At 42.8% G+C, this 23,938-nt stretch overlaps 3 protein-coding genes and 2 non-coding genes across 13 annotated transcripts in view; all 5 read left to right on the forward strand.

Moving 5' to 3' along the window:
* The window catches only part of DENND2B (DENN domain containing 2B), a 153,391-nt gene extending 145,272 nt beyond the window's left edge, over window positions 1-8,119 (forward strand). For all 7 annotated transcript variants that reach the window (XM_042038731.1, XM_042038727.1, XM_042038726.1 and 4 more), the window contains 6 exons: window positions 2,951-3,128; window positions 4,157-4,198; window positions 5,206-5,317; window positions 6,314-6,553; window positions 6,837-6,923; window positions 7,363-8,119. In XM_042038731.1, coding sequence (XP_041894665.1) covers window positions 2,951-3,128; window positions 4,157-4,198; window positions 5,206-5,317; window positions 6,314-6,553; window positions 6,837-6,923; window positions 7,363-7,397 — 694 coding nt within the window. In that variant the 3' untranslated portion in view covers window positions 7,398-8,119. The remainder of the gene's footprint in view (window positions 1-2,950; window positions 3,129-4,156; window positions 4,199-5,205; window positions 5,318-6,313; window positions 6,554-6,836; window positions 6,924-7,362) is intronic.
* Window positions 8,120-9,799: 1,680 nt separating this feature from the next.
* RPL27A (ribosomal protein L27a) lies at window positions 9,800-12,610 on the forward strand. The gene is made up of 5 exons (XM_042038733.1): window positions 9,800-9,884; window positions 10,161-10,224; window positions 10,649-10,724; window positions 11,512-11,686; window positions 12,418-12,610. The coding sequence occupies exons 1-5, from the start codon at window positions 9,882-9,884 to the stop codon at window positions 12,544-12,546; spliced, it is 447 nt and encodes a 148-aa protein (XP_041894667.1). The 5' UTR covers window positions 9,800-9,881; the 3' UTR covers window positions 12,547-12,610.
* LOC121669642 lies at window positions 11,069-11,201 on the forward strand. The gene has a single exon (XR_006017831.1). It is a non-coding gene; the product is annotated as a small nucleolar RNA SNORA3/SNORA45 family (small nucleolar RNA).
* On the forward strand, window positions 12,024-12,155 carry LOC121669643. The gene has a single exon (XR_006017832.1). It is a non-coding gene; the product is annotated as a small nucleolar RNA SNORA3/SNORA45 family (small nucleolar RNA).
* A 93-nt stretch (window positions 12,611-12,703) lies between the features above and the next one.
* Window positions 12,704-23,938, forward strand: part of TRIM66 (tripartite motif containing 66) — a 49,873-nt gene continuing 38,638 nt past the window's right edge. For 2 of the 3 annotated variants that reach the window (XM_042038723.1, XM_042038724.1), the window contains exon 1: window positions 12,704-16,193. In XM_042038723.1, coding sequence (XP_041894657.1) covers window positions 15,974-16,193 — 220 coding nt within the window. In that variant the 5' untranslated portion in view covers window positions 12,704-15,973. The remainder of the gene's footprint in view (window positions 16,194-23,938) is intronic. The other variant, XM_042038725.1, reaches the window with a different exon arrangement.

Below are 23,938 nucleotides of genomic sequence, written 5' to 3' on the forward strand. Positions count from 1 at the left end.
AGTCACAGCTATGTCTGAAATTCCGGTGCCTCAGCTCTTAGTGTGAGCTTGTGTCTCCCCAGCCAGCAACACAACAAGGAAAAGGTTCTGTGTGCTATCATGAGAAAATGATTTGGGAAACAAAATAGCCCAGAGGAACGTAAATCAACTTTGAGTGGGAAAGAAGCAATGTCGTATTTTGCCTGTAACATGATAAAGGATCTCTTGAAGAGAAATTTGTCATTAAGAAATGTCTCAATATACTTGTATAATCTTGTATTATTACCTTCACGGGGAGAAGATCAAACACTGAAGGTTTTTTTAATCTAGTGCATAAAAGGCATAGAGAGAACCAAAACCTTGGCAAATTCCAAATAATTTTTTTACAAGATGACAACCATGGAAATAAAGAAGTGTTTTCCAGTAGAACAACAGCTGGAACATTATGCAGCATTCCTTTAAAACTGCACAGACCAAATGGAAAAGCCCACTCTCCAAACCAGCTCTCTGGAACTGCCCTAGAGTATTAAAAGTGAAAATATTTTGAAAATCTAACTTGGACTATTCTGTTGCTTTACTTTGTGTGCTTCACACACCTTAAAGAAAATAAGCCATCTGACCTTACTGCTTAATTCTCATAAACAAGAACAGTTGGATAATGTGTGGGTTGCACATTTTGAAAGGAGAAACTGGAGCAGACTTGGTTTCCCAGGGTAGGCCCTTCTTTTTTACTTTATTAAATATGCTTCTCATCGATAATATCCCTTTAAAAGGATCTGAACTGTATTTTAGAGATTTAGGCTGGGGGTTCCCTTACACCCATCATCTCTGAATTTTACCTTACAAAATCTGAAATTTCACTGAAGTGAAAGGTGTGTATCCATTCTAAATATGAATCTTTCCAGCTAGGGCAGAGACACAGGCACTTTGTCCTTTGTGGGAGCAGTGTCCAGGACAGATGGCAGCAGGAGGTTCTGGGGGCTGAAAGCTTGGAGGGAATGTTTGATGGGGATGAGATGTCCCACAGGGGAAGATTTTTCTGAGGCTGAATTTGAAAAGCTGTGTGCAGAGTCCTAAAATTCAGAGGCCGAAATGCTGACAGGGTGGTGGCGTGACTCCCGTGGGGTGCTGCTGCAGGACAGCCCCATCATGGCTGCTCCCTGTGCTCTGCTCTGCCCCAGCCAGCTCCCGGGAAAGCGCAGGAAGAGATTCCAGTGTCCTGGGCCAGAGCCTGAAGCCTCCCCTAGCGTGGGAATACCACGCACAAGAGGATGCAGGGGCTGATTTACGTCACAGCACTGCGTGTAAAACAACATGTTACAAAAGGGCATTTTATAGAAAGGAAAAAAATACTCACTGAAGAGCAGAAGAATGTTTGCTTTCCTGCTTTTAGCTTAACATGGCTCTTTCTTTAGTTGCTCAGCTAAGATGACCGAATTTGTAGTAGGTGAAAATGCCAGGGAGTCATTGAAGTGATCTTGAGAAAGTGCTGGCAGTCTGTACCATCCACAGCTCTTCCAAAACACACCGCTGTGCTTTTTGTGGGAGATGCTTGAGACCAAAATATGCCACAATGGCAGCACCATTGCCTGTTATATATAAAAATATAAATTAGAGAAATGCATCATTTTACAAGAACCTTGTGTCAGGCAACATATGTTATAAACCCATGCTGGGATTGTCAGATCTTAAAGGAAGTGTCATTAAAACCAAACCGCAGATTATTTGCAGTAAAAGACAAGTATTTGTTCTTCCCCAACTTTTTCTCTCTTTGTCCTCTAATTCTCACATTTCTCATTCAGCAAACTTTGAAGATTAATCACTGAAAGGAACAGACAGGTGAAACCCTTCCTCTGGCCTTGGAATAATCCACAACTAAAGTAAAAATGCTCATGAAGGTTGTTCTGGTGGAGGTCTGATGCCACCTAAAGTCTCCACCAAGTCTTGCAGTAGAAGAAATGAGCATCTCTCCCCGGCATTTTTAAGCAGTAACAGCTCTGCAGTTATTATTTATAGTTCTTTGTGGCTACATTAAGCACAGCAGAAGTTTGCAGTGTGAGAAAATTAGTTCAATCATACTGGATCAAAATTTCTGTCACCTCAGCCAGCAAGAGGCAGATGTTGTATCTGTGATATGGGGAACCTGTCTTTATTTCCCTGATGCTAAAACTCGCTTGGTAATGATGTTCTTTAATTTTTAACATTTGGAAACCATGTGACTGCAAAAGAGAATCAGATTCAGTAGATGGAAGGACAACATATGCATGACATTTTCCATGATAATATCAAGCCTTAAATTTAGGAGATACCAATTTTAGAGTACTCTGCTGGGCAGGATCAATACCTTTATCACTGAAGTTGGTTAATAAGCCCTTTAAAAAGTATTATAATAAAAATATGCTGTTGTCAAAAATACACAATCTTTGAAAATCGTGTTGCTTTTACCAGCTTTCCTTTGGAATAAGTATTGATTACTTTGGAATAAGTATTGATTGTTTTTATATCTGATTTGGTATTTCTTGAGGATTTTAATTTCAATTTTATTTTACTTTTCATTTTCCTTTGTTCCTGCATTAGCGCTTGACTTAAGAACAATACTATTATGCATTTTTACTACTGATGTGGTCATAACAGGCAAGATATGAAGTTGCTTTTGGATTTTAAGCATTGTTCAAAGTGGCTGCTTTTGAGTGCTTTTGGGAAGATTGAATCTTGACTTCTAAATCCAATCATCTCCTGACTACTACAAAGCAAATGGATTTGGGGTGTTTACCTTTAGTTTGAAGTCTCCTGTGAACTACCACACTGCACAGTACAGAGAGGGTATGGACTGGAAGGGGACTAAGGCTGTCTGAAGTCAGAAGTGACAGAGATGGGCACTCGTATTTCAACAGGCAGAGTTTCTCAGCAGGTGGAAGGTGTTCTGAACCGAGAAAAGCCTTTGCTAACCTGGTTGTTCCTCTCTCCCCAGCACCCTGTCGAGCTGCTCCCACGCCGTAGTGGCCCTGCTGTACCCGTTCTCCTGGCAGCACACCTTCATTCCTGTCCTGCCCTCATCCATGATTGACATCGTGTGCTGCCCTACCCCCTTCCTGGTGGGACTGCTCTCCAGCTCTCTGCCCAAACTCAAGGACCTGCCCGTAGAAGAGGTAGGAGCTGCCACCACAATTGTTTGCTTGGAGTAAAGCTGGCCTCTCCCAAGAGAGGGCTGCCATTGGCACATAAATCCTCACGTTTAATTTTTAATCTGCCTTTTTGTTTCTTCTCTGCCTGCTTCTCATGGGCAACTGCCTCTTGACAAAACTGCAGCAGTAGCTTTACTCTTCTCTTTTATTCTGCCCCTCTTCCATATTTGGCACCTTGACAGAGACAGGTGAATATTTACGTGGTCACAAGTAAGGGTGTAAATATGCTGATTTGTTCTGGAACAAGAGGAAGCCATCTGCTATGACACCTCTGAATCCTAATAGAAGCTGTGCATGAAGCCATAGCCCACCCAGGAAACAAAACCTTTAACAATTTTAACTTCTAAGACTTTGTTGATACTGTATTGGAAATCAAATGAGAGTTGTACTTCATCAGCTCTTCTGGTAAAATACCACAAAAATATTCATGGGCACAGTCTTCTCTCTTGCTCCTATTAGTTTCCTGTCATTTTTCTAAGGAATTTTCTTGTGCTTGCTTCCAAGGCCCTGTGTGCCTCTGGCCCATGTAAATATCTAATCCATTTTCCTTCCACTTTCTTAACATTGCTCTTCCACATCTTTCCAGCTCCATCTCTCAGCTTTGCTGCTTTGTTATTTTCAGAAGCCCTTCGGAAGCCCTGCTGCTTCCAGTGACACTGTTTTCTTTAAACCCCTCTGACACATTTTTGAAGTGCATGTTAACAAAAATTATTAGCAATAACTTGAGTAGATTTAAGAAAAAAACCCTTTTAGCTTTTTTTTTATATTAGTCTAGTATGAGATCTGTTGTATCTATGTTAAATTAGATTTTTAGCTCTAAAGAATACCTTCATGTTGTTTCATAAAGCACACAACCTCTTGTTTCACAGTAGGAATTTGATTCATGTTGAGGCTTGTTCAGCAGATGATCTTTTGCTATTAAAAAGCAATGAACAAATGAATGTTTTCTGTATCTTCAGGTATATTTCACTGCAGTGTTTTCTTTTCTTTAGGCTTTGATGGTTAACTTGGGATCTGATCGATTCATCAGACAGGTAAAGTACAGCTCAGAATGCTGCTGTGCAGTCTAGCAAGCTGTTTACTCCTACAGTATGATTGGGTTTCTTTGATCAGAGAGATTTGGCAGGACTTGTGTGTGCAAAGGGAAAGCGATTAGGGAGAAAAAAAGGTTCTCATTTTCTGTTCCACCTGCAAATAAGAACTTCTCAGGTATGCAGAAGGGATTGAGGCTGTTGATTGTAAGAAGGAATCAAGAACTGTATTCACAGTGGAAAGAAAACATCCAAAGATAATAACATCACCTTAGCAAGAAAACTCACACTGTTGGAAGTGAAAAGGACAAAAACTGCAAAGAAAATTCCTGACTGAGAGCACAAAAGTGGAGAATAGTTTAATGTGGTAGGAAAAGCAGGAGCCTTGTAAGTAGGGAGATGAGAGATCACCATCTCCTGACAGTCACGTGGCACTAAATAATTTCAAGAACATCCATCTGCAGGCTGGATGAAGAAAATTTTGTGTACAATTCCCTGGATGTGGCTGATGAGCAATGGCTGCTGAGCTAAGGCTTCCGTGTCTACTTGGCTTCTGCTGAAGAAGCATTAAATAAGATGGAGAGACCAACAGGGGCAAGACTCAGAAAACAAGATAAACTGCAAAATAGTAAAAACAACTGTCAAGGACGAAAGGAGCTGTCTAAAACCAGCTACAGCAGCTGTGTGTACACCTAGCAAGGCTTCACTTGATGTGTATTTAGTTAAACACAACTATTTGGACTCTTTGTCATGTAAAGAGCTGATTCCACATTCTGTGTTTACCTGTTCTTTGGATTATCATTCTTGACTTTAATCTTATTAAGAATGACAAGAAATTTTGTTTAGGAGTATTTGTTAGTTGCACATAGATCTTCATTATTTTATTTATGTAGCTGTGACAGTAGCAGATACAAATATTTTTCATCTGAATTTTAAACCTTCTGGAAGTATTTGCTGTAGTTCCTGCAGAGATTAAGTTGGCTTAAGGGTTTTCTTTTTTCCTCTATCAGATGGATGATGAAGACACACTATTACCTAGAAAATTGCAAGCTGCTCTGGAGCAGGCTCTAGAGAGAAAGAATGAACTGATAAATCAGGATTCAGATAGTGATTCAGATGACGGTAAGTTCATTTGGAAACAGGGACTTGTGTAAACAAACGTAGGTACAACTGTGACTTTCCATGCAGGAGAAAGAAAAATGGGACTTGACATCTCAGATACCTTTGGTGACATCAAAGGTTGTCTCTGAGCACACAGGGAATGAGACTGATGGCATCAACCCACAGTAATACCTCACCCATGACTTATTTTCATTTCTTTGTAAATGACATGGACTCCTGTGGGTCCCTCTGAACCTTTGCTCAAACAGAGCTTTGCAGTTAACTTGGCCCTAACTCAATCCAGCTAATTCTCCAAGCTTAGGGGTGTGTCTGAGTTTGGAGTTGGTCTTGGCACTCATATTTTCAGGGGAGAGAAGCAGGTTCCACCAGGAAAGAGTTTTAGCGCAAGGCAGGTTGAGTTGGCTCTGAAGGTTCATATTTCTCTTCAGCAGTGATAAAAACAGCCCAGGGTGAATTGAGATGTCTGTGGTTAAAAGGTATGGAACAGGCCCCTATTCAGTCTTTGAAATTTATTTCTAGTCATATGTATTACATATATAAAACTGTTTTAACATCTCAGAGACTATGAAAACCCAAATTCTACAACAGACCCTTTTGGATCAGTTTTTGGTACAGGCTTATTATCCTCAGGGAAAAATATTTTAATACTGAGTCATTCAGAAGTTTCTGAAAAGAACTTGCTCAAGAGTGAAAATAGGAGGTATAATTTTGATGAAACACCCATCAAATGTTCAATTTTCTGAGCTGTTTCCTGAGGATTTGTAACTGTCGTTGACTCTTGGTCACGGAACACCAATTCTGCAGACTGGCACTCGTGGTTATGGCGCTGTCACCCTCTCCACGTGCATCCAGGTGTGCAGGGAGCCGCTGCAATTCCCCTCAGTTGTTAGCATGGCATCAGGGAACCGGGAGATGCTCAACCTGGCCCTGCGGGGATAATGCTGGCAGCTCTGGTAGCAGCTGATTTTGGTGTCTTATTGCCGCCTTATTTTGCAGAATGTAACACCCTGAATGGATTAGTGTCTGAGGTTTTTATCCGATTCTTTGTGGAGACAGTTGGCCATTATTCCCTGTTCCTAACCCAGAATGAAAAAGGAGAGCGTGCCTTCCAAAGGGAGGCTTTCCGTAAATCTGTGGCCTCCAAGAGTATCCGCCGCTTCTTGGAAGTTTTCATGGAATCCCAAATGTTTGCTGGCTTCATCCAGGACAGAGAGCTGAGGAAATGCAGGGCAAAAGGTAAGGGTGGGTGTTTCCCCTGCGGTACGGGTTTCGCTGTTCCGCTCCTGTCCCGCGGAGAGCGGCAGTGTCCGTCCCCGTGCGCTCGCCGGGAAAGCGGAAACGCATCCCTGAGGTCCTGCCCGCTCAGCCGGAAGGTGGCTGCGAGCGGAGGCTGCCGGGGGCACTGCCCGCGCCGGGGCCGGGAGTCGGGGCCGGGAGTCGGGGCCGTGCGCGGGGACCGCGGCATGCGGGATCAGCCGGACACGGCTCACCCCGGCGTCCTTGTCTCCCTCTGCCACAGGGCTCTTCGAGCAGAGGGTGGAACAGTATTTGGAAGAGCTCCCGGACACGGAACAAAGTGGAGTAAACAAGTTCCTGCGAGGCCTCGGTGAGGCAAACCTTCAGAAGTATTTCTGAAATGAGTTTTCATGGTGGTGGTGGGTTTTGATTTTTTTTTTGTTGGGTTCTTTTGTTTTTGCTTTTTTTTTTTAATGTAAAAGAGCCTTACCCGAAGTGAAATAAGGTAGTCAAGCAGTTTCAGCATGATAGGAAATACAAAAATGAAAAAATGAAAACATAGTTAAAGGTGATAAAACCAGATTTAGTTACGATCCTTGTTAACACTTTCATTTTCACTTGGGGATGGGGGAACCATAATCGAGGAGTGGAACAGGAAGGGTCTGAGCAGTTGGTGTTCTGTAACTCCGCTCTCCCTGCTGGTGCCGAGTAGAAGAGTTACCCCACAGCAATTACAAGTTAGACCCATTTGCTGTCACTTTTGATTGACTTTTGGTATATGCTAGAGACTGACGGTGTGCTTCCTTTAGGTAACAAGATGAAGTTCCTTCACAAGAAGAACTAGCTCCTTCCTGCTGCAACACCAGCCCAAAGACTGTTTAATGGCACTGCGCGAGACACCTGCAGCGTTCCAGAGTGCGGAGAGGGAGGAGAGCGGAGCGAGCTGAGGGCAGCTCCAGGCGGTGACTGATGCTGTCAGACAGTGTGCCATGTGATGGCTCCTCCATGTACTTGGGTAGAGTTTGTACATAATGTGCTGTAAGCTTTTGTAACTGATTTTGTAATGAGCGAGAAAACTGTGGTAAATATTTGTATATTCCTGAGAATAACAGGTGCTTGTTTTTTTCTTTAGTATGAGTTGAGTTATGCTTGGTGCAAAAATGAGTAGCTGATAATGTGCAGCTGACTGTCTCAGCAGAACCACTGACTTCAAGGGATGTTTGATGCCTGAACACTGCGGGGTGAATGAGCTTGGGTACATGGGAGAGGTTGTACGCACGGGGCCGCCCTGGTGCGGCACAGGCGCTTGTCTGTTTTGTTTGTTTCCTTCTAATTAATTTTAAAAGAGAAATACAAAGTAACTTGATAATAAGGTACTTGGTTCACATTGCAAAACCTCCACTAGGTTTGAACTCTGGTCAGTAAACTCCTTGTAACCCATTCTGCACTAAGACTGCTAAGCCTGGGGAGATCTCAGCTCTCTGACATGCAAGCTGCAGCGAGTAGGTACAGTACAGCCTTTCTTAATGTATGTATGTATGGATCCTAATAAACTCTGTAAATAGACCTGTTTGTTTATATTCATTGCACACCTCTGCAGTTCCTCATGTGGAGCAGGTACAAACCCAGCAACTTGCCTGTGATTTTTAAATGAATTTCTAATTAAAATGTAAAGTGGTTATTACGAACCTGTCTTTTGGTAGGTTTGCTATTTCATGGCATGTAGTTTGGGTTTTCTTCAATGTTTTTCACTGGGGCTAAGACAAGGCATTTTATATGCCTTTTCAAAAAATTTTATCCAACAGAAGCATCTATTAAAACACTTTTTTCATGTGTTAGCAGCGAATAATTTTATCATATCACAGATACTGCTCTTGAGCTATAGTATTTTCAGGTTGGCTTTGTGTTGTGCATGGTGCTCAAGTGTCACATTCATCCTTGATCTGGAAACAGAACTCCTGTTGAGGTTCTGTAAGTTTTCCCATAGTCTGAAGAAGAAAATATAAAATGCTTCAATATGTTGCAAGTCTGACAGATAATAAAAATTAGCTAAAGCCGCTTACCTTTAAAGGAAACCCACCACGCTTTGTGTTTCGGCATTCGCAGCGATTGCTGTAGTTAGATCGACTTTGAGGCTTGCGCAATTCCTAACCTGACAGTGGTTCTGGTTTGCTATCAGCCTCATAGAGCAAATTTGAGGGGCTATTCACTAAAAAGGTGAAGTCGTTTCCTTTTTCAATTACCTCCCTCACACTCGAAAATACACAAAAGCTTTTTAAATGCACATGAAACGTCTGTAAAATACCAGGGGCTTTTGATTCAGGGGAAATGTCATCACAACTGGTAACTCCCATTAGTTTTACTCTCTAATGTCACTTGTATAGGTGGCTTCTGGCCTTTTTATAAACAACAGCTGCTAGTAAATGTGGGGGGACATACTTACTCCTCTGAAGAAAATGATGGATAAAACTATCAGGATGTTCTGTGGAATTACTGCAAAGGCAAGACAAAGCCATGGAATGCTGATGTACAATAATGTGGCACTGTAAAACCCATCTCCTGTGCCAAAGCTGTTTTCCTCCATTTGCAATTTAAAAATTTAGGGAGAAAGCTTTTAAACATTGTATTATCCATCAACATGTTCCCGCTTTTGTAATGTGAATCAGAGGATACTACTAGACAAGGTGAGATCATGTCCCAGAAAGACTGTAGGTGCCTCCTTGATACACTGCAGCTGTATAAAACAGCCCTTGTGTTACCTTGGAGGTCCGTGTCTGAAAGGATCAGATGAACAAAAACCAAGGAGGGCATTATTTTCCCTACTAAATTCGTTGTTAAAACTAATGGTGTTCCTGAGCATGGAACACTGTAAGTGCACCAGGGAAATCCTGAAGAAAAATAAATCCAGTGCAGAGGCCTGTGTTTAAAATTGGTAAAGTTTTGTTTAAAATCTTAACAGTACAAAATCCATTAAAAAAACCCCTAGGAACCAAGCTTAAGAAACAGTAACACTCCAGGAATTCACATTCCAGTGTGGCAAATAATTGTGTTTAAGGACGTAGTTTTCATTTTCCCATTGTTACGGATGTTTAATAAAGTGACCAAACTTGCAATAAATTCTGGTCGAAATGCTGCTTTTCCGCGGCGGGAACAGGCGCGGAGCTGTGCCCGGCTGTGGGCGGAGCACGCACCGCCCCTCAGAGCTCCGCCCTGTCCTTCCCGCCTCAGCGAAGCCTCGCGAGATCTCGGCCCCGCCCGCCCGCCCCCCGCGCCTTTGCCCGCTCTCGCGAGAGCCGCGCCCTTTCTCTCTTTCGCGCACGCCGACAAGATGGTGGGAGCTGAGTCCGGGCCGGGAGGGGATGGGATGGAATGGAATGGGACGGGATCGGGACCCCGCGGCCGCCGTGCCTCGCTCCCGCGGCGGGACGGGCCTGCGGAGTAGCGGAGGGTGGTGGGGAGGCGCGTCTCCGAGCCCGCGGCGGGCGGGAGCGGTGCGGGGAGGCCGGTCCGCCATGGCGCCCGGGTGTGCGGGCCCCGGGGCGGGCGCGGGGTTCTCCTGCCGCTCGCTGCCCCCCTCACTCACGGCTGCTCTCCCCATTCCCCGCAGCCTTCCAGGCTAAGGAAGACCCGGAAACTGAGAGGTCACGTCAGCCACGGCCACGGCCGCGTGGGTGAGTGGAGAGGCGGCCGCGGGTGCGCTTGGGCGGCGCGGCCCTGCCGGGGCTTCCCCGGCACTGAGGGGATGCTGCTACCCTTCCCGGATCCCAGAAAAATGGGGCTGTGGCTGCAGGGGCCCGCCCGCATTGTGCGAGGTAGTGCTGAAGGCCGCAGCCTGCGGGGGCAGCTGCCAGGTGATGGCCTGATCGAGCCTTGCACGTTTTAGACTCCCTGGATTTGTAACTTAAGCAGTGCTCAGCCGATCAGTACTGGATATGCGACATTTTAAACTTACAGAGCAGTGCAATCTCCCTTTTTAACTCTGTTCATTCCTACCTTGTCACACGACAAGATAGAATAGCTAGTTTAATTAGTTTAAATTGGTATTGAAAGTATCTCTAAGTATTATATGTAATATTAATGTATTTTTCTTCTTAGGCAAACACAGGAAGCATCCTGGAGGACGTGGTAATGCTGGTGGTTTGCACCATCACAGGATTAACTTTGATAAATAGTAAGCTAACGTTCTAAATATATACTAGCAACATGTATGCTCCTGAAGTAGAAGCAACTAAGTTTTATATGTGAATAAACAAGTTTTCTTGCAATCCTACATTTTTTCTTTTAATGGGAAGTGTGGCATTATAGCTCCTCATGTCCCCACTTACCCTAAAATCAAAGGCCGTTTCACTTGGAATGTTGGAGTTCAGTGCAGATTTAGGTAAAGTTGGCCAAATTTGCCCGTTACAGTGTGTTCCCTGCTTAACAGTGCTCACACAGCAAATTCAGAATGCAGTGTTGAATCCAAACTGCATCCTGTTATCTGCATCCTATAAAGGTGAGGGATGTTCTCTGATTCCCGAGACTATAGAGTCACATCTGGGCACTGCCTGTGGTCCTGGTGTGCTGGAGTCCTCGGACAGGAACCACTAATCTCTATTCACTGGCTGTGCCATTCCTGGCTCAGTCAGTCACCGGGTTAGTGACAGCTGTGCCAGAACTCCCCAGGCAGGGCAGGCGTCGCTGGGCTCACAGAGTTGGGGCTTCCCTGGAAATACACAGTCACCAGTGAGGGGGATTGAGTTGTGAGTTCAAGGGAGAAGAAACACTTGGAGTAATTTTTCCTTGGTTTGGATACTAATTGTTACTGCACCTAAGTCCTACATACATTGATACGGAAAAAGGTATAATGTGACATTTTGATTACTTCGATCATGTAAGATGCTTGTTCCAGTTTGTAGTTCTGCTTGTTCAGGATGAATTAAAAATGTGATATAATGTGGAATGTGTTTCTTCCACAGTCACCCTGGTTACTTTGGAAAAGTGGGCATGAGACACTATCACTTAAAGAGAAACCAGAAGTTCTGTCCCACTGTCAACCTGGACAAGCTGTGGACACTGGTCAGTGAGCAGACGAGGCTCAACTACGCCAAGAACGAGGCCGGACTTGCCCCGGTCATTGATGTTGTGCGCTCGGTGAGTTCCTGCTTGGACTCAGCCCTGGCATTCCTGCTCTCCATGAGTGCCTGAGCTTTGCCTGTCCCACTGGGGAAATGCTGAACTGCAGATAAGCTCCAGTGCTTTAGTTCTCCATAGAGGTTCTTGAGACAGATCTCTTGGGCTGTAAGTAGTTAGAGAGGCACTTAGGCTGTTACATTTTTTCCTGTAAGAACTTTTTCTCCTATTGGTGTGTGTTTGTGGACAGGCACTGCCCTCCTTTGGGTAGGTGGTGCAGGATGGCTCGTTTGAAATGTTCCTGAAGGCATGTACAGAACTTGACATTGTGTGAGACCAGTTCTGCCCCTTGTCCACCCTCGAGACTAGAGTCACATCTCCGCATGTGTGGTTGTCTTGGTGTGCTATAGTTCTCGGACAGAAACATCTGATCCATATTCACTGGCTGTGATGTCCTGTGTCTCAGCCAGCCACCGAATCAGGGACACTGCTCTGCCAAGTGCTGATGTTCTGCCTCCCAAATCAAACACCTGCCTTGGCCACTTGGGCCCCACTTCTCACCAGCAGTGCCTTCAGCAGCTGTTGTGTTAATGGTCATGTGTCGTGATTGTCCTTTTATGTAATGAATTGACTGGATGAGGTTATGGTGATCATGGTTTTGTTTTTAACTGGTGTGTGCTTATAGACAGGCCTGAATGTCGGAGCCTGCAAGCTGATTACGAACACTGAACTTGTTCTTTAAATCTTTCTAGGGCTACTACAAAGTGCTGGGCAAGGGGAAGCTGCCCAAGCAGCCTGTCATTGTGAAAGCAAAGTTCTTCAGTAGAAGAGCAGAGGAGAAGATCAAAGAAGTTGGTGGTGCCTGTGTGCTTGTCGCATAAAAGTTTTTGTTTTATTCAAATCTTTTGAATAAACAAAATGCATAAAGTGAGCTGATTTATAGAAGTTTGGGTTGTTCTGATTTTTCTTTCCTGACGTGTCCAGACACTGTTCACACTTCAGTCTTACCTGGTCAGTTATTTCTGGCAGTTTTTTATCAGTGGTTTCACTGCTTCTCACTTCACTGTGAACTCGCCTGACTGCAGTGTTTGGTACCTTCATTGTTTCATCATTACAGCGTTGCAGAATAGGTTCTGTATTTGTGCTGCTCTTTTGTTGGTGATCCTCTCTACAGCTGTCTGCAAAAAGGTGACTTGGGGGTTCTTGTACCCTAAAGTGGCATCCAGGGGAAATCTGTCGGGATGGTGCCCTGGCCTGTGGGAATGGAGCAGCAGGAGTGAGGATAAAGAAATGCAGTGCAGCAATGCAAAGTGGTAGGAGTCTACCAGAAATGCTGTGTGAAAGAGACTTGGCATGGGAATTGTACCAGTGAGCTTTTGGCAATGCAAAAAACTCTAGTCCTGTTTCCACCAAGGTGGGATATAGGAGGGGAGGAACGGGAGATCCCTAGGTGCAGTGAGGGACAGATGGGAAGAGCTGAAATAGGTTTGAGGAAACAGTTTAGGGTTTCTACCTTGTTACTGCTGCAATCTGTGCCCTCTGAACTGGATACAAAAATCCTGCAGTTCCCTGGTCTGGGACAGAGCTGGTGCCAGCTTTCCTCAAGCTTCCTTAAGGTGGCAAAGCAGTGGCACAGCTCTAGAGCAGCTGTGTATGAAGTTCTGATGTATTGGGTTTAACATGACTACCTAAAATGATCCCTGCTTGGTTGTAACATCAAACTAGGACTTCTGGTGTCTGCAAGGCTTTTTGGCCCTTCATGCCAAAGCAGGGTTTAATGGTAAAAAAATCAAATAACTAAAGCCAGTGGTTTAGTTATTTACTGGTTCTCAAGTGTCAGACCAAAAGCTTATAAACACTGTCACTTAATTTATGTTTGCTGCTTTACTGTTGATAGTTGCAAATTACCTTCTACTGTGTGTGATAGAATCCTAGTTAATCAACTTCTAACCTAGTGTTTGGCAATAATTTAGAGGGCTTTTAGGGTGAGGTTGATGTGCATTCCATTTATAAAAGAGTTCATCTTAGCCCGTGGTACTGCTTCCTGTGAACAGCTCTGACATAAATGAGCAGTTCGTTCCAAAATGCAGAGGTAAGGATATGGGAACTCTCACTGGCTGCTGGAACTGCTGTTGCCTAGTATGTGATGCTGGGTGTCGCTCCATCCACCACCACTCTCTGGGCCCAGCCATCCATCCAGTTCTTTTAGTGAACAGTGCACCCCTCCAAGCCATGAGCAGCCAGTTTCTCCAGGAGAATGTGGGAAATGGTGTCAAAGGCTTTCCTGAAGTCCAGGCAGGCAGACAACAGCGACAGCCTTTCCCCCATCCACGAAGTGGGTCACCTGGTCGTAGAAGGAGATCAGGTTGGTCAAGCAGGACCTGCCTTTCACAAGCCCACAGTGACTGGGTCTGATGCCCTGGTTATTGCACTAGTGCCACTTGATGGTGCTCAAGATGATCTGCACCATGACCTTCCCCAGCACGAAGGTCAGGCCTGTAATTCCCTGGATTCTCTTTCCAGGCCTTCTTGTAGCTCATTACATACATCAGCCTTCTCCTCCTCCGACTGCCTGCCTACTGCTTTGCACACATGCCTCAGAACAAAATTTTAAACACATTTTTTTCACTCTTATTCTTTCCCTTCCTGCCAAAAACATTCGACACGTCTTTGTACATTGTTCAAAAGGCATACACTGAAATTCACAGTAACCTGTTGCTGCTCAGCCAGCCCCAGATTTGGCTTTTAAGGTGACAGAGCATTTCCCAGTATCAGGCTTTGTTTGCACTGATTCTCCGTGCATGGATGCTTTGGGCTGTGGTTTCTCTGTGTCAACAATGTGGTAGTTTCAGACCTCAACTTCCTACTGCAGAAATCACATGTTTTTGTAGGTGCTACTTTGTCTTCTTAGTAACAGGAGCTGCAAGAAATGACAGAGATGGAGTGAGCTGGGACACTGTGCTCCTCTAGTGACGTTTGCCTTTGATAGGTGGTCGATGAAGATGCACTGTGAAAAGTAAGCTCGTGTAATAGGCACTGATATGATGTTAGTTAAACCACAGGCCCAACTGGCACAGCTCATTTCCAAAGGGACCTCTGGTTTTGGAATTAGAATATGAAGTTTTAGTGGTAGGTTTGAATTTATCTAAGTAATTTGTCAGTCACGATGGTGGACATCTACCTAGTTGAATGGGTGTGAAATAGGATGCAGACTTCAACATAGGGTCCATTTTTTCCTCTAAAGTATTTTAAATACCAATGACTTCAGGATACAACACTTAACAAAACTACTGGTTGTTAATTTCTGAGGCATCATTTTTTTGTGTTGCAGAATAAAAGCCCAAACCCAGAGCCACTTACTAACCATTTCCGCTGGAATCTAGCAGAAGACAGAATCCCTCAGGAGAACAGATAGCCCTAAGGTTAGAGCTGCTGCTCTTCTGTGCTGTGGAAATCTGGAGATTGCAGCTTCAGTTACATCCTGCTGGTAGTGGGGCCACCATGCCAGGGCAATTGGCAGCTACGTGGGACTCTGGTCCCAGGAGGCTGGATCAGCTGGAAGAGTGACTCCAGAGGAAATGAGGCTTTATTTGCTTTTTCTCCTCTGATACACTTGCAGGAGTTTCCCTTTGCAGTCTGTATCTGATCAACATCTCTTACAATCTCAGAACTGAGGATGAAATATGAACTGCAAAATTCTTAGTTGACCTTGGGGAGCTTAGGCTGGTGGGAGGAACACTGGGAAGCGCAGGTCTGGTCTATAATCTGATCTGTGGCCATCTTGATAATCAAAATTTGATTACTGCAAAGTGCATTTTCTATAAAGATTGTCAGCAGATGCTGTACATTTTTCAAGGCAGCTTTCTAACATGCATTGCTGAAATGATGGATGTATGGGTATTATTTTCTTTACCTGAAAACTGTAAAATATTTGAGTGAAATTGTAAAGGCAGTCAGAGAATCTCATCATTTTAATTGCACAGTTTCAGTGCTTCTAGCAGGAAATGTACAGCATGTGACAGTTCAGTTTTGTAAGTAGATCAATAGAACAGATTAGTTCAGTTTTTACAGAAGTTGCTAGTATTAGAGACATAGTGGGATCATGGTTTGTAAACCTTAAACCACACTTTCCTGCACAACAATCTGCAAAGATATTCTCCTCTGTAAAGCAGGTATGTGATTTCCAGCTGCAAGAAGCTTCTTTTTTCACGGGGGCTAAATGAATGTTGTTTGTTTGATCGTGCATCCCGTGTTGCCCTCTGGTTTGTGCTTGAGTGATCAAGTGTTTTGTGAACTGCAGGGCTTGTCATGAGCCATTTTGTGACTCTTCGTGTTTTCGGGGCCAGACTTCAGCCAGCAGGAATGGAAACCCTGGATCTGCTGAGGAATTGTTTGGTGTGCAAGTGGGACCTGCGGAGGAGGGACCCCAGAATGCTGCCCTGCCTCCATTCCTTCTGTAAGGACTGCCTTCCAGATTTGGTTCAAGGATACAGCTGTATTCCCACTGAGTATGAAGTTCTCTATGAAGGTAATATTTAAAAATCTCTGGCTTGTGCTCTTTGCAATACAGTATTATAAAAAGAGATGGATTAAGAAGTAATTTTTGAGGCCTATTCTTCTACAGCACTACTTTAAATTGATAAACTAGGAGTCAAGGTTTGTGTGAGCAGAGAGTGGGTTGGGAACCAGCCACCTTCATTATGTTTTTCATCCACCAGCAGCGTTTTGAAGAGAAATGACACAGGGAACATTTTAACATTTTTCAGAATGGGCTGAATGTTTCACTTACCAAGTTGAAATGATGAATATTTGATTTTCTTAGCTTAATAAATGAATAAATGCTACAAGATAGCTTTCAGACCACATCTTTTTTGCAATCTTTTTGACATGCTGGACTTCTGGTCTATGGTTGTAGTGATAGTTTTGTTCTTCCTTCACCCCCTCCTTCAGTGCCTCCCCAACAACAACACAAAAACATCCAATTCTTTGTTTCTAACAGACGTAATAATAATTATTAGAATATGTGTATTCTGGTGCACTGAAACTCCTCCTTTTATCTCGTTGTGAATGCTGTTTCTCTCTACCTGAGTTAGCTTGTGGCTAACTCACCCTAACAAGCTGAGTAAACTAGTGAGGGTGAGAAGCATTTCTGGCTGTGCCTTTTGAAATCCTGAAATTATCTGTTCTGTTTCTGGTAGTGATATTCATAGAAAATGTGTAACTTTTTTTGGAGTAAAACCTAGATGACAGAATATAGTAATTTTTACTAAATGAGTCTTAATTGCCGTGAGGAAGCATTCCAGACTCATTACTAATTTATACAAGGAGCAAAGGCATATTGATAACTTCTAGTTTCACAGGCTTTGAACTTCAGTTGAGTGAGAGGCAGCATTTATTATCTCTTCCACTGCAGATTTTAGAAATGTGTAGGAAGAGAAGATACCTTCCCTGAGGTGCTGGTGATCAGAATTGATGAGATGACATAAACTAGACTAGTTCAGGTTTGAGAACAAATGGAATCAGGGTTAAGAGGTGGCTGTTGAAAGGCTAGCAAAACACAAAAGCTAAAGGAAAAGTCAAAGGAAAAAGGCTGTTCATGTGTAGGGTACAGACAGAGAAAGATACGAAGGTAGGAGAAGGAGAGAAGGAGAGTGAGGCAGTAATTTCAAGTAATGTCTCCTTAAAAATTTTAATGCTCATTCATAGTAGGCCTAAAGTCTGAGGGATGTCTGTAATAAAACACTGCTGAAACAAGCACTCCGTTAGTTTTTATGCATCTGCATTTGACATCTCAGCCATTCCTCTCCTCCTTCTTTCTGTTTACTAAGTGGAAAAGTGAATTTCTACCACTTGCTGATCTCGGATGAAGTGCAGCTAGAGGTTCTCATGAGTTGTTCAAATACTGGATATTTCTATAAGCTGGATCAGGAATTGTTTGTCTGTAGCAAAATGGAATAAATACTAGTTTATTTCTGTGTTCCTGAAGTTTCTCTGTTTACTTCTTCATTCTTGTGTAGATAGGGAGCTTCTGTGGGAAAGAGCAAGACTAGAGAAAGAAATAATGAGCAGTGATGACCCAGTAAATGAAGTGAGACAGCAGGTGCAGAGACTCAGTTAATCTAGGAGCAAGGGAAGCAGCAAAACCAAAACATCTGTGTCTCTTAATTAAGTCAGTGACTGAAACTGCAGCCACCATAGGTCAGGCAGGATGAATTTGTGAACTCTTTTGATGGCAGGGTGTTAAATGTTTGTCTTATCTGCACTGGTTGCTGAATTACAGGCACTACAATTCCAACTCAGTTTTCAGTGTTATCTTTAAGTTTGATCAGATGTAGGTGCCAGTGATAAACTGTAAGTGCAAGTGCTAAGCCATTTTAGCTGAGTAAATTCAAACTATTGCCTGTAAGCAAAATGGGTTCCTTACTCACTAGGAATTCCTCAAGCAAGATGTAAGGATGGGAGAAATGAATGTATTTGCAAGTGAAGTCATTCTGTGACATTTGTCACAGGAGGAGTATTTGAATGTGCAGGTTTCTGTATGCTTTACTACAAGTAATACACTACTAACATAAAGCTCTTTTCTAGTTTATTGTTTTGTACTGAAATTGCTGAAAAGCTGGAGGTAAGTGGTCCTGACATTTGATGGGTGTTGGTGTTGGAACTTACTTTTATTCCTGTGTGTTTAAGGTGACTCATGAATGAAAGCCCTGAGACAGCAGCCAGAGCTCCTATGGAAAAGCTGCATAGACATCAGAATTTATTCATAGCTGTGAGAACTGAGAGTCTGGGAGTAATTTGAGTGGAAAAAGAAAGTTATCTTTGTGAGTTTGGCTCCTACATATGTTTTTTCTATGAAGGGAAATTTAAGATTCTCAAGCCTTTCTTTCCTATTTTTTATTTTTTTTTTTATTCTTTGCAGGCCAGTGTTGCTTTCCTATTTTTATTCTTTCTCTTCCTGTAACAGAGAATCCACATTCTCCTGCTTTGCAGATCTGCATGTTATGTGCTTCCAGTCTGTTTACTGCATGGGAAAGAATAATTTTGAAAAGAGGGCTTGGGTAAGAAAAAGAAAACATTCTTACATCTCTTGAGATGGAAATGTCTCAGATGAGGACTTTCCCAGGCTCCTACCTGTGTGAATTGCTACTCGTGGTACAGTGTTGGCTCTTGCATGCTGCCTTGGCTTCTTGGGTCTGGCTCTTTCTCATGGAGTTCTAAATACATGCAAAACCAGATTCATCCAGGTTCCTGTGCTTATCCCTCCTCCCTGAGGTGGAGGTGGATGCCAAAATAAATTGTCCCACTTCTGCAAATCTTCCTTTCTGTAAGATGTTAAATGATATAAATTGATTTAGTACTTTAAATATCACCAACACATTAATTCCAAAAGTAGTCAAATGAGGACCAGTGGAGATGCATTGTTGTGAGAAGTTTATGTTTTTGCAAGACTGTCTCAGCTAAAGGGTTTGTTGGTTTTTTTTTTCCCCCTTAAAAGAAAAGAAAAAATCACATGTAATTGCTGCTCAACCACAGTTAAGACCCCTGAGAACAAGGTAGATCAGAAAAGATGAGGTGAAACATCTTGCAGATTTCTGCTAACTGATATAAGCCCTGGTATTCTCAACATTTTGTGACCAAATTGGGTAATTAGTCTAACTTGTAAAGTAAAATGTTATTAGTAGTTTGTAAATTACTTTGTGAAGTGGTGGATTTAATTGTATTATGTTTTTGTATTGAACTTGCATGCTGAGCTATTACTTTCTGCAATTTCATTTAAAAAATGTTCCTTGCCCTTCTGTATTTCTTGAGGTTGGATAACAGAAATCCTGGAAATTGGCTGCATAATTTCTACCCATATTCTCTGCATAAATCAAAAACTATCCATGCTTGTGTTGTGTTAACTTAATGCCAGGAAATAGACTAGGGATAGGTATTAGAAAACTGCAAACAGATTGGGTAAAACCAAGAGAAAACTAGACTTGTAAAGAGAGCAAATGTGCCTTCAACTACTGACAGATGTCCACTTGCTGTATTTTATTACTTCCTGCTGAAGTTTTCCTCAGCTTGTATGGTAGGTGCTATATATATGTATATATCTAACTCTGGATCCCTAATTGTGAATACTTATTAGTGAGGTACACCCAAAAGTCAGCAAGGTGTTGGTCAGAGATATCCTCAGGGGGTTTATTTCAGGAAAAGGATGGAGCTCTAGTACTCCTTTGGCCATAGGCTCGTTTTCAGTATGAAGTTTTGGCATAGGAAGTGTGGTGCACTGGCTTCAGGAGACTCCAGGTGTCAACACACAGTGCCTTAGCTTGTATTCAGCCTGTATTTAAATAATAAAAAAAATAAACAGACAAACAAAAAATATCTACAGAGTTCTTTAAACCACAGTTTAGTTTACAGGGAGGCAGTTTGGCTGCATTGGTACAGCTGTGGTATCTCCAGGATACCCAATAACCCTTTTGAGCTTTGATGCACTCTTCCAAGGCAATGGTCTATATTGCTGCAATGCAATGGTCTATTAATTCTGAAGAACACCCTTTTGCTTTATTTAGAGCCGCTTAGCACCAAGTGCATGTTTTATTTCTAAAAAGGGAAGTAGAAAGGTTATTTTAAAGAGAGAAACTGTTCATAATGTATATATTTAGTCAACTTAAAATGGGTTTAAAGTTAGTCAGCCCTTTGCACTGTGGTGTTTGGCTGCCAGATCCAAAAGGCAAGTGAAACAATGAGGGGTTTAGTTATATAAATATGAAACTGTAGAGTGGGAAGTTGTCTTCAGAGCTGTTTCCTATAACCTCTAATTGGGTCTCCAAGGAAGTGTAAATTATGCCTGCAGCTGGAGCTGTAGTTAATGCTCTCTGAGAATAATTATTCTGATGGTTGGTGGAGGAAAAAGAGCAGAGGAATAGGTGCAACATGTGGACAGCAAGTATGAATGTAGTGTGTGTGGTAGCTCCACTGTTTGTTTCTTTATGCTAATCGATTCTCATAATAATAATAAGTAAATTATCTGCATTGATTTATTTCTGAGGCAGTCAGCTTGAGGGCTCTTTCTGTTTAAACCTGACCAGACTGGAAGACCTTGAACAAAACTGTGAGCTGTGGCTTTTCATGTACTTGGTGTCTGTGGGTGGGGGAGAGGTTACAGCTGGCACTTTGGAGATGATTTCTGTAAATGATCCGTAGCTCTGTCACTTACGAATTAGATTGCTGCAGTATAGGTGGTGTCAAATCCTTGGAAGCGCTCAGAAATTCTAGTTCTCTCTTTATTTCTGCTTTTACAAAGGGACACGCTGTCTGAGTGCTATTATTGCTGGGTCCAATGCAGTGTGGCAGCTTCCATTAACAGAAAAAGTGCTGTGGGATGTGAGAGATCCGGCCTGTGGGGAGCTGGGGCTTGAACAGGATAAGGCAGAACCTTGTTGTTTTCCTGAAGGCTGATTTTGGATATCCCAGGTGTGGAGTTGGAGTATCCAGACTGGGCTTCTGTGTCTGACTAATGGATCCACTGCCTCTGAAATTCCATTTTTTTCCCCCCAACCCTCTGTTGAGTTACTCTTGCTGATGGGAGTGTGAAACTGGAAATAAACATGGTGGCTGCTGAAAAAGGGCTGCAAACTAATTCAACCAAGTAAACATCTGCTGCTGGAACTTTTCAGGACTCAGAGGTGCCTGTACATGTGTGTGTGGCTGTGTTTATAGCCACACACAGAGTTACACATCTCTTTTCCAGTGCTGGTGCCTTTTGTGGTGGTGTTCAGATGCACAAGCCTGCTGGGATGGGAGTTACAGGAGCAGTGGGGCCCTGGAAGGATGTAGGTGTAGGACTGTTCCTCCACATCCCTCACGTGGTGACACTTTGTAGGAGTCTGTTCAATACCATGTGGTCTCCAGTGATTCTTCAGTACTTGCTGATAACTCAAATACTCTGGGAATATCTTATATGTGGTTTAACCTGTATATAATTCTGAAATAGGGCTTTATTCTGTGCAACACAATGAAACTGGGCTTAAATCCAACATTAGGACCATTGCTAGCCTTTCTAAATTCGTGGTCGTCTCTTTAGCAGTGAAATGGGATGTCACAAATAACAATTTCAAGTGCTAAACAGCAGGAGGCACTGAACTTCTAAAAGATAGTTTATGCAAATGTTCCTGCCTCCTTCCTACCGATTTAATTTCCATGCAAAAATAGAATGTGTCAACATCTCTGTCAGCTTTTTGCTACTTCTAGGGGTTTTGATATCAATAATGGCCTCCCTTTAGGCATCCTGACTGTACCATAGCCGAATTTGGCTCCTGATCTCTTAATATGTAAACTGTTGTTTGGGTCCTGTAATTCCTGGTTGAGTTGCTGTTTAGCTCCAGAAATTGCATCATTCTCATATGTACAAACAGTGAGTCTCCAGGGCTTCTGACTACTCTTGCCTTCACCCCCAGTGCTCTAATAATGATATATTTAAATGAGCTGTCTGCAAAGTACAGGTTCTTAGATTAACAGTGTTGTTTGGAGGCAGTGGTAAGGTGGGAAGGCAAGAAAAATATTGAGGGAATGGTCTTGCAAAAACTGCTATGGGAGTGAATGGCATTGTAAGACCTGCTGCTACCTGGATCTGGAAAAGCTCCACTCTTTCCTTCTGCTCCAGCCTTTTCTGAGGATTGAGTGAAGACCCAGGCAAGAAAGGAAGTAGGACGCTGCCGTTCATTTTGACTATGAGATTTTTATCTGGGAAAAATACAACCAAGGCAAGCTTTCTGAGGCCTGAATGAATCCTAGAGGCAAGGGCAAGAAAGAAGGCAAGAGGAAAAAACCTCTGCACCTTGTAGTGGCTCAGCACATCTTTCTTCCCTGCTGATTTGCCAGCATTCCTGGCCAAAGAAGAGGGAGCAGCCCCAGGTAGCCTGTAAGAAGTGGAGTGACTGCAGCCTGTGCCACGGCACTGCCTGATTCCGGGGAATTCCTGTGTGTGCAGTCCTTGCCACCCACCTGTCCCCCCAAACAGGTGACTCTCTGGGCACCTCTCTAGCTCTTTATCCAGAGCCCAGGTAAGGGGTTTCCAGGAAAATGTGCCTTACTGGTGGTTTGCACTCTGAGCATGAGCACAGCGTGATGCTGCTTGTGGCTGTTTGTAAATATGTGTGTAAGGTTTGCTTAATTTCAGGTTAATTGCTCCACAAACCATTTTGGAGTGTATTTATTAAGCCAAGCTAACTTTTGATTCTTTGGGGACTTCCTATTGAAAAAAGTTGGGCATTTCCAGAGAGCACAGGTTTTTATTAAGTGGAAAAGGTATCAAATCAGCCCAATTAGCTGAACAAGTGTGATCTCCAAAGCCACCACGCTCAGGTAATCCCTCTTTTAGCAAGATAAAAATTTGTCTCCTGTGTTTTTAATAAAGTTTTAGATACAGAATTCACAGTTAGGTGTTTTTGATTAGCCCACCTATGAGTAGGAAATGACTTCCAATACTCTCTTACTGTGGTGTCCCCATTATTTTTCCTGTTAACTGCTCTTTTAAAAAACTTAAAAAATTTTTTTTAAATTAAGCCGATGACTCTGCATGTCTTTTGTTCATCTCAAGGGAGTTTTAGATTTAAAATAATTATAATTTACAGTTCTTTGTATAGTTAAGACACACTGTGACATTTACACAATCAAAGCTGTACTTGGTGGTCTGTGGTAGTCAGCCTAAAACAAAGTTCTGACCCATGCAGCTTGCTCCATTTGTGTCTCTGGAACAACACTCATTTTAGTAGCATAACTTGGATCTAAAACCTGGGAGAAAATTCTGCTGTGCCATCCAGGGCATCGCTTTTAGATATCTCTTAATATTAATCAGCAGTAATGGCATTTACCTACAAACTGTTGATTGCATTTCTCAATATATATAAGGGAGGCTTTTGTACAGAACTGAAATCCAAGCATGATTTGTGTTTTCTAAGTGTGAAAATTATCAAAGATTTCTCTGAGTTTTTTTTTTTTAATTTAAAACCACTATAAATGTTATCTTGCTCATTATCAAATGAATGCATTCTAATTACACTGTCCTCTATACTTCACTGGTTTGTAACAAGCTAGTAGAATTTAAAGCTCACGTGAATGTGCCTGAGGCCAAAAAGCATTCCATGAAGTATCATTCCATTGGTATAATTTGATTTAACATTCTGCACTAACAGAACAGTGTTGGAACACAATAAAATAGTAACTTCAATAGTAACTTTTTTTACCCTGTGTAGTGTGCCAGTAGAAGTTGTCCTTGCTGTGACA

This window comes from Corvus kubaryi, unplaced genomic scaffold (genome assembly GCF_017639235.1).
Source record: "Corvus kubaryi isolate FWS band 111438036 unplaced genomic scaffold, C.kubaryi_AGA036_p1.0 37392, whole genome shotgun sequence".
NCBI classification, from domain to species: domain Eukaryota; kingdom Metazoa; phylum Chordata; class Aves; order Passeriformes; family Corvidae; genus Corvus; species Corvus kubaryi.

What these genes read in the sequence shown, in the direction of transcription:
- RPL27A (XM_042038733.1), top strand. An exon ending in CCACGGCCACGGCCGCGTGG is followed by an intron (nt 10,225 to 10,648) that starts GTGAGTGGAGAG and finishes TTTTCTTCTTAG; the next exon opens with GCAAACACAGGAAGCATCCT. An exon ending in AGGATTAACTTTGATAAATA is followed by an intron (nt 10,725 to 11,511) that starts GTAAGCTAACGT and finishes TTTCTTCCACAG; the next exon opens with TCACCCTGGTTACTTTGGAA.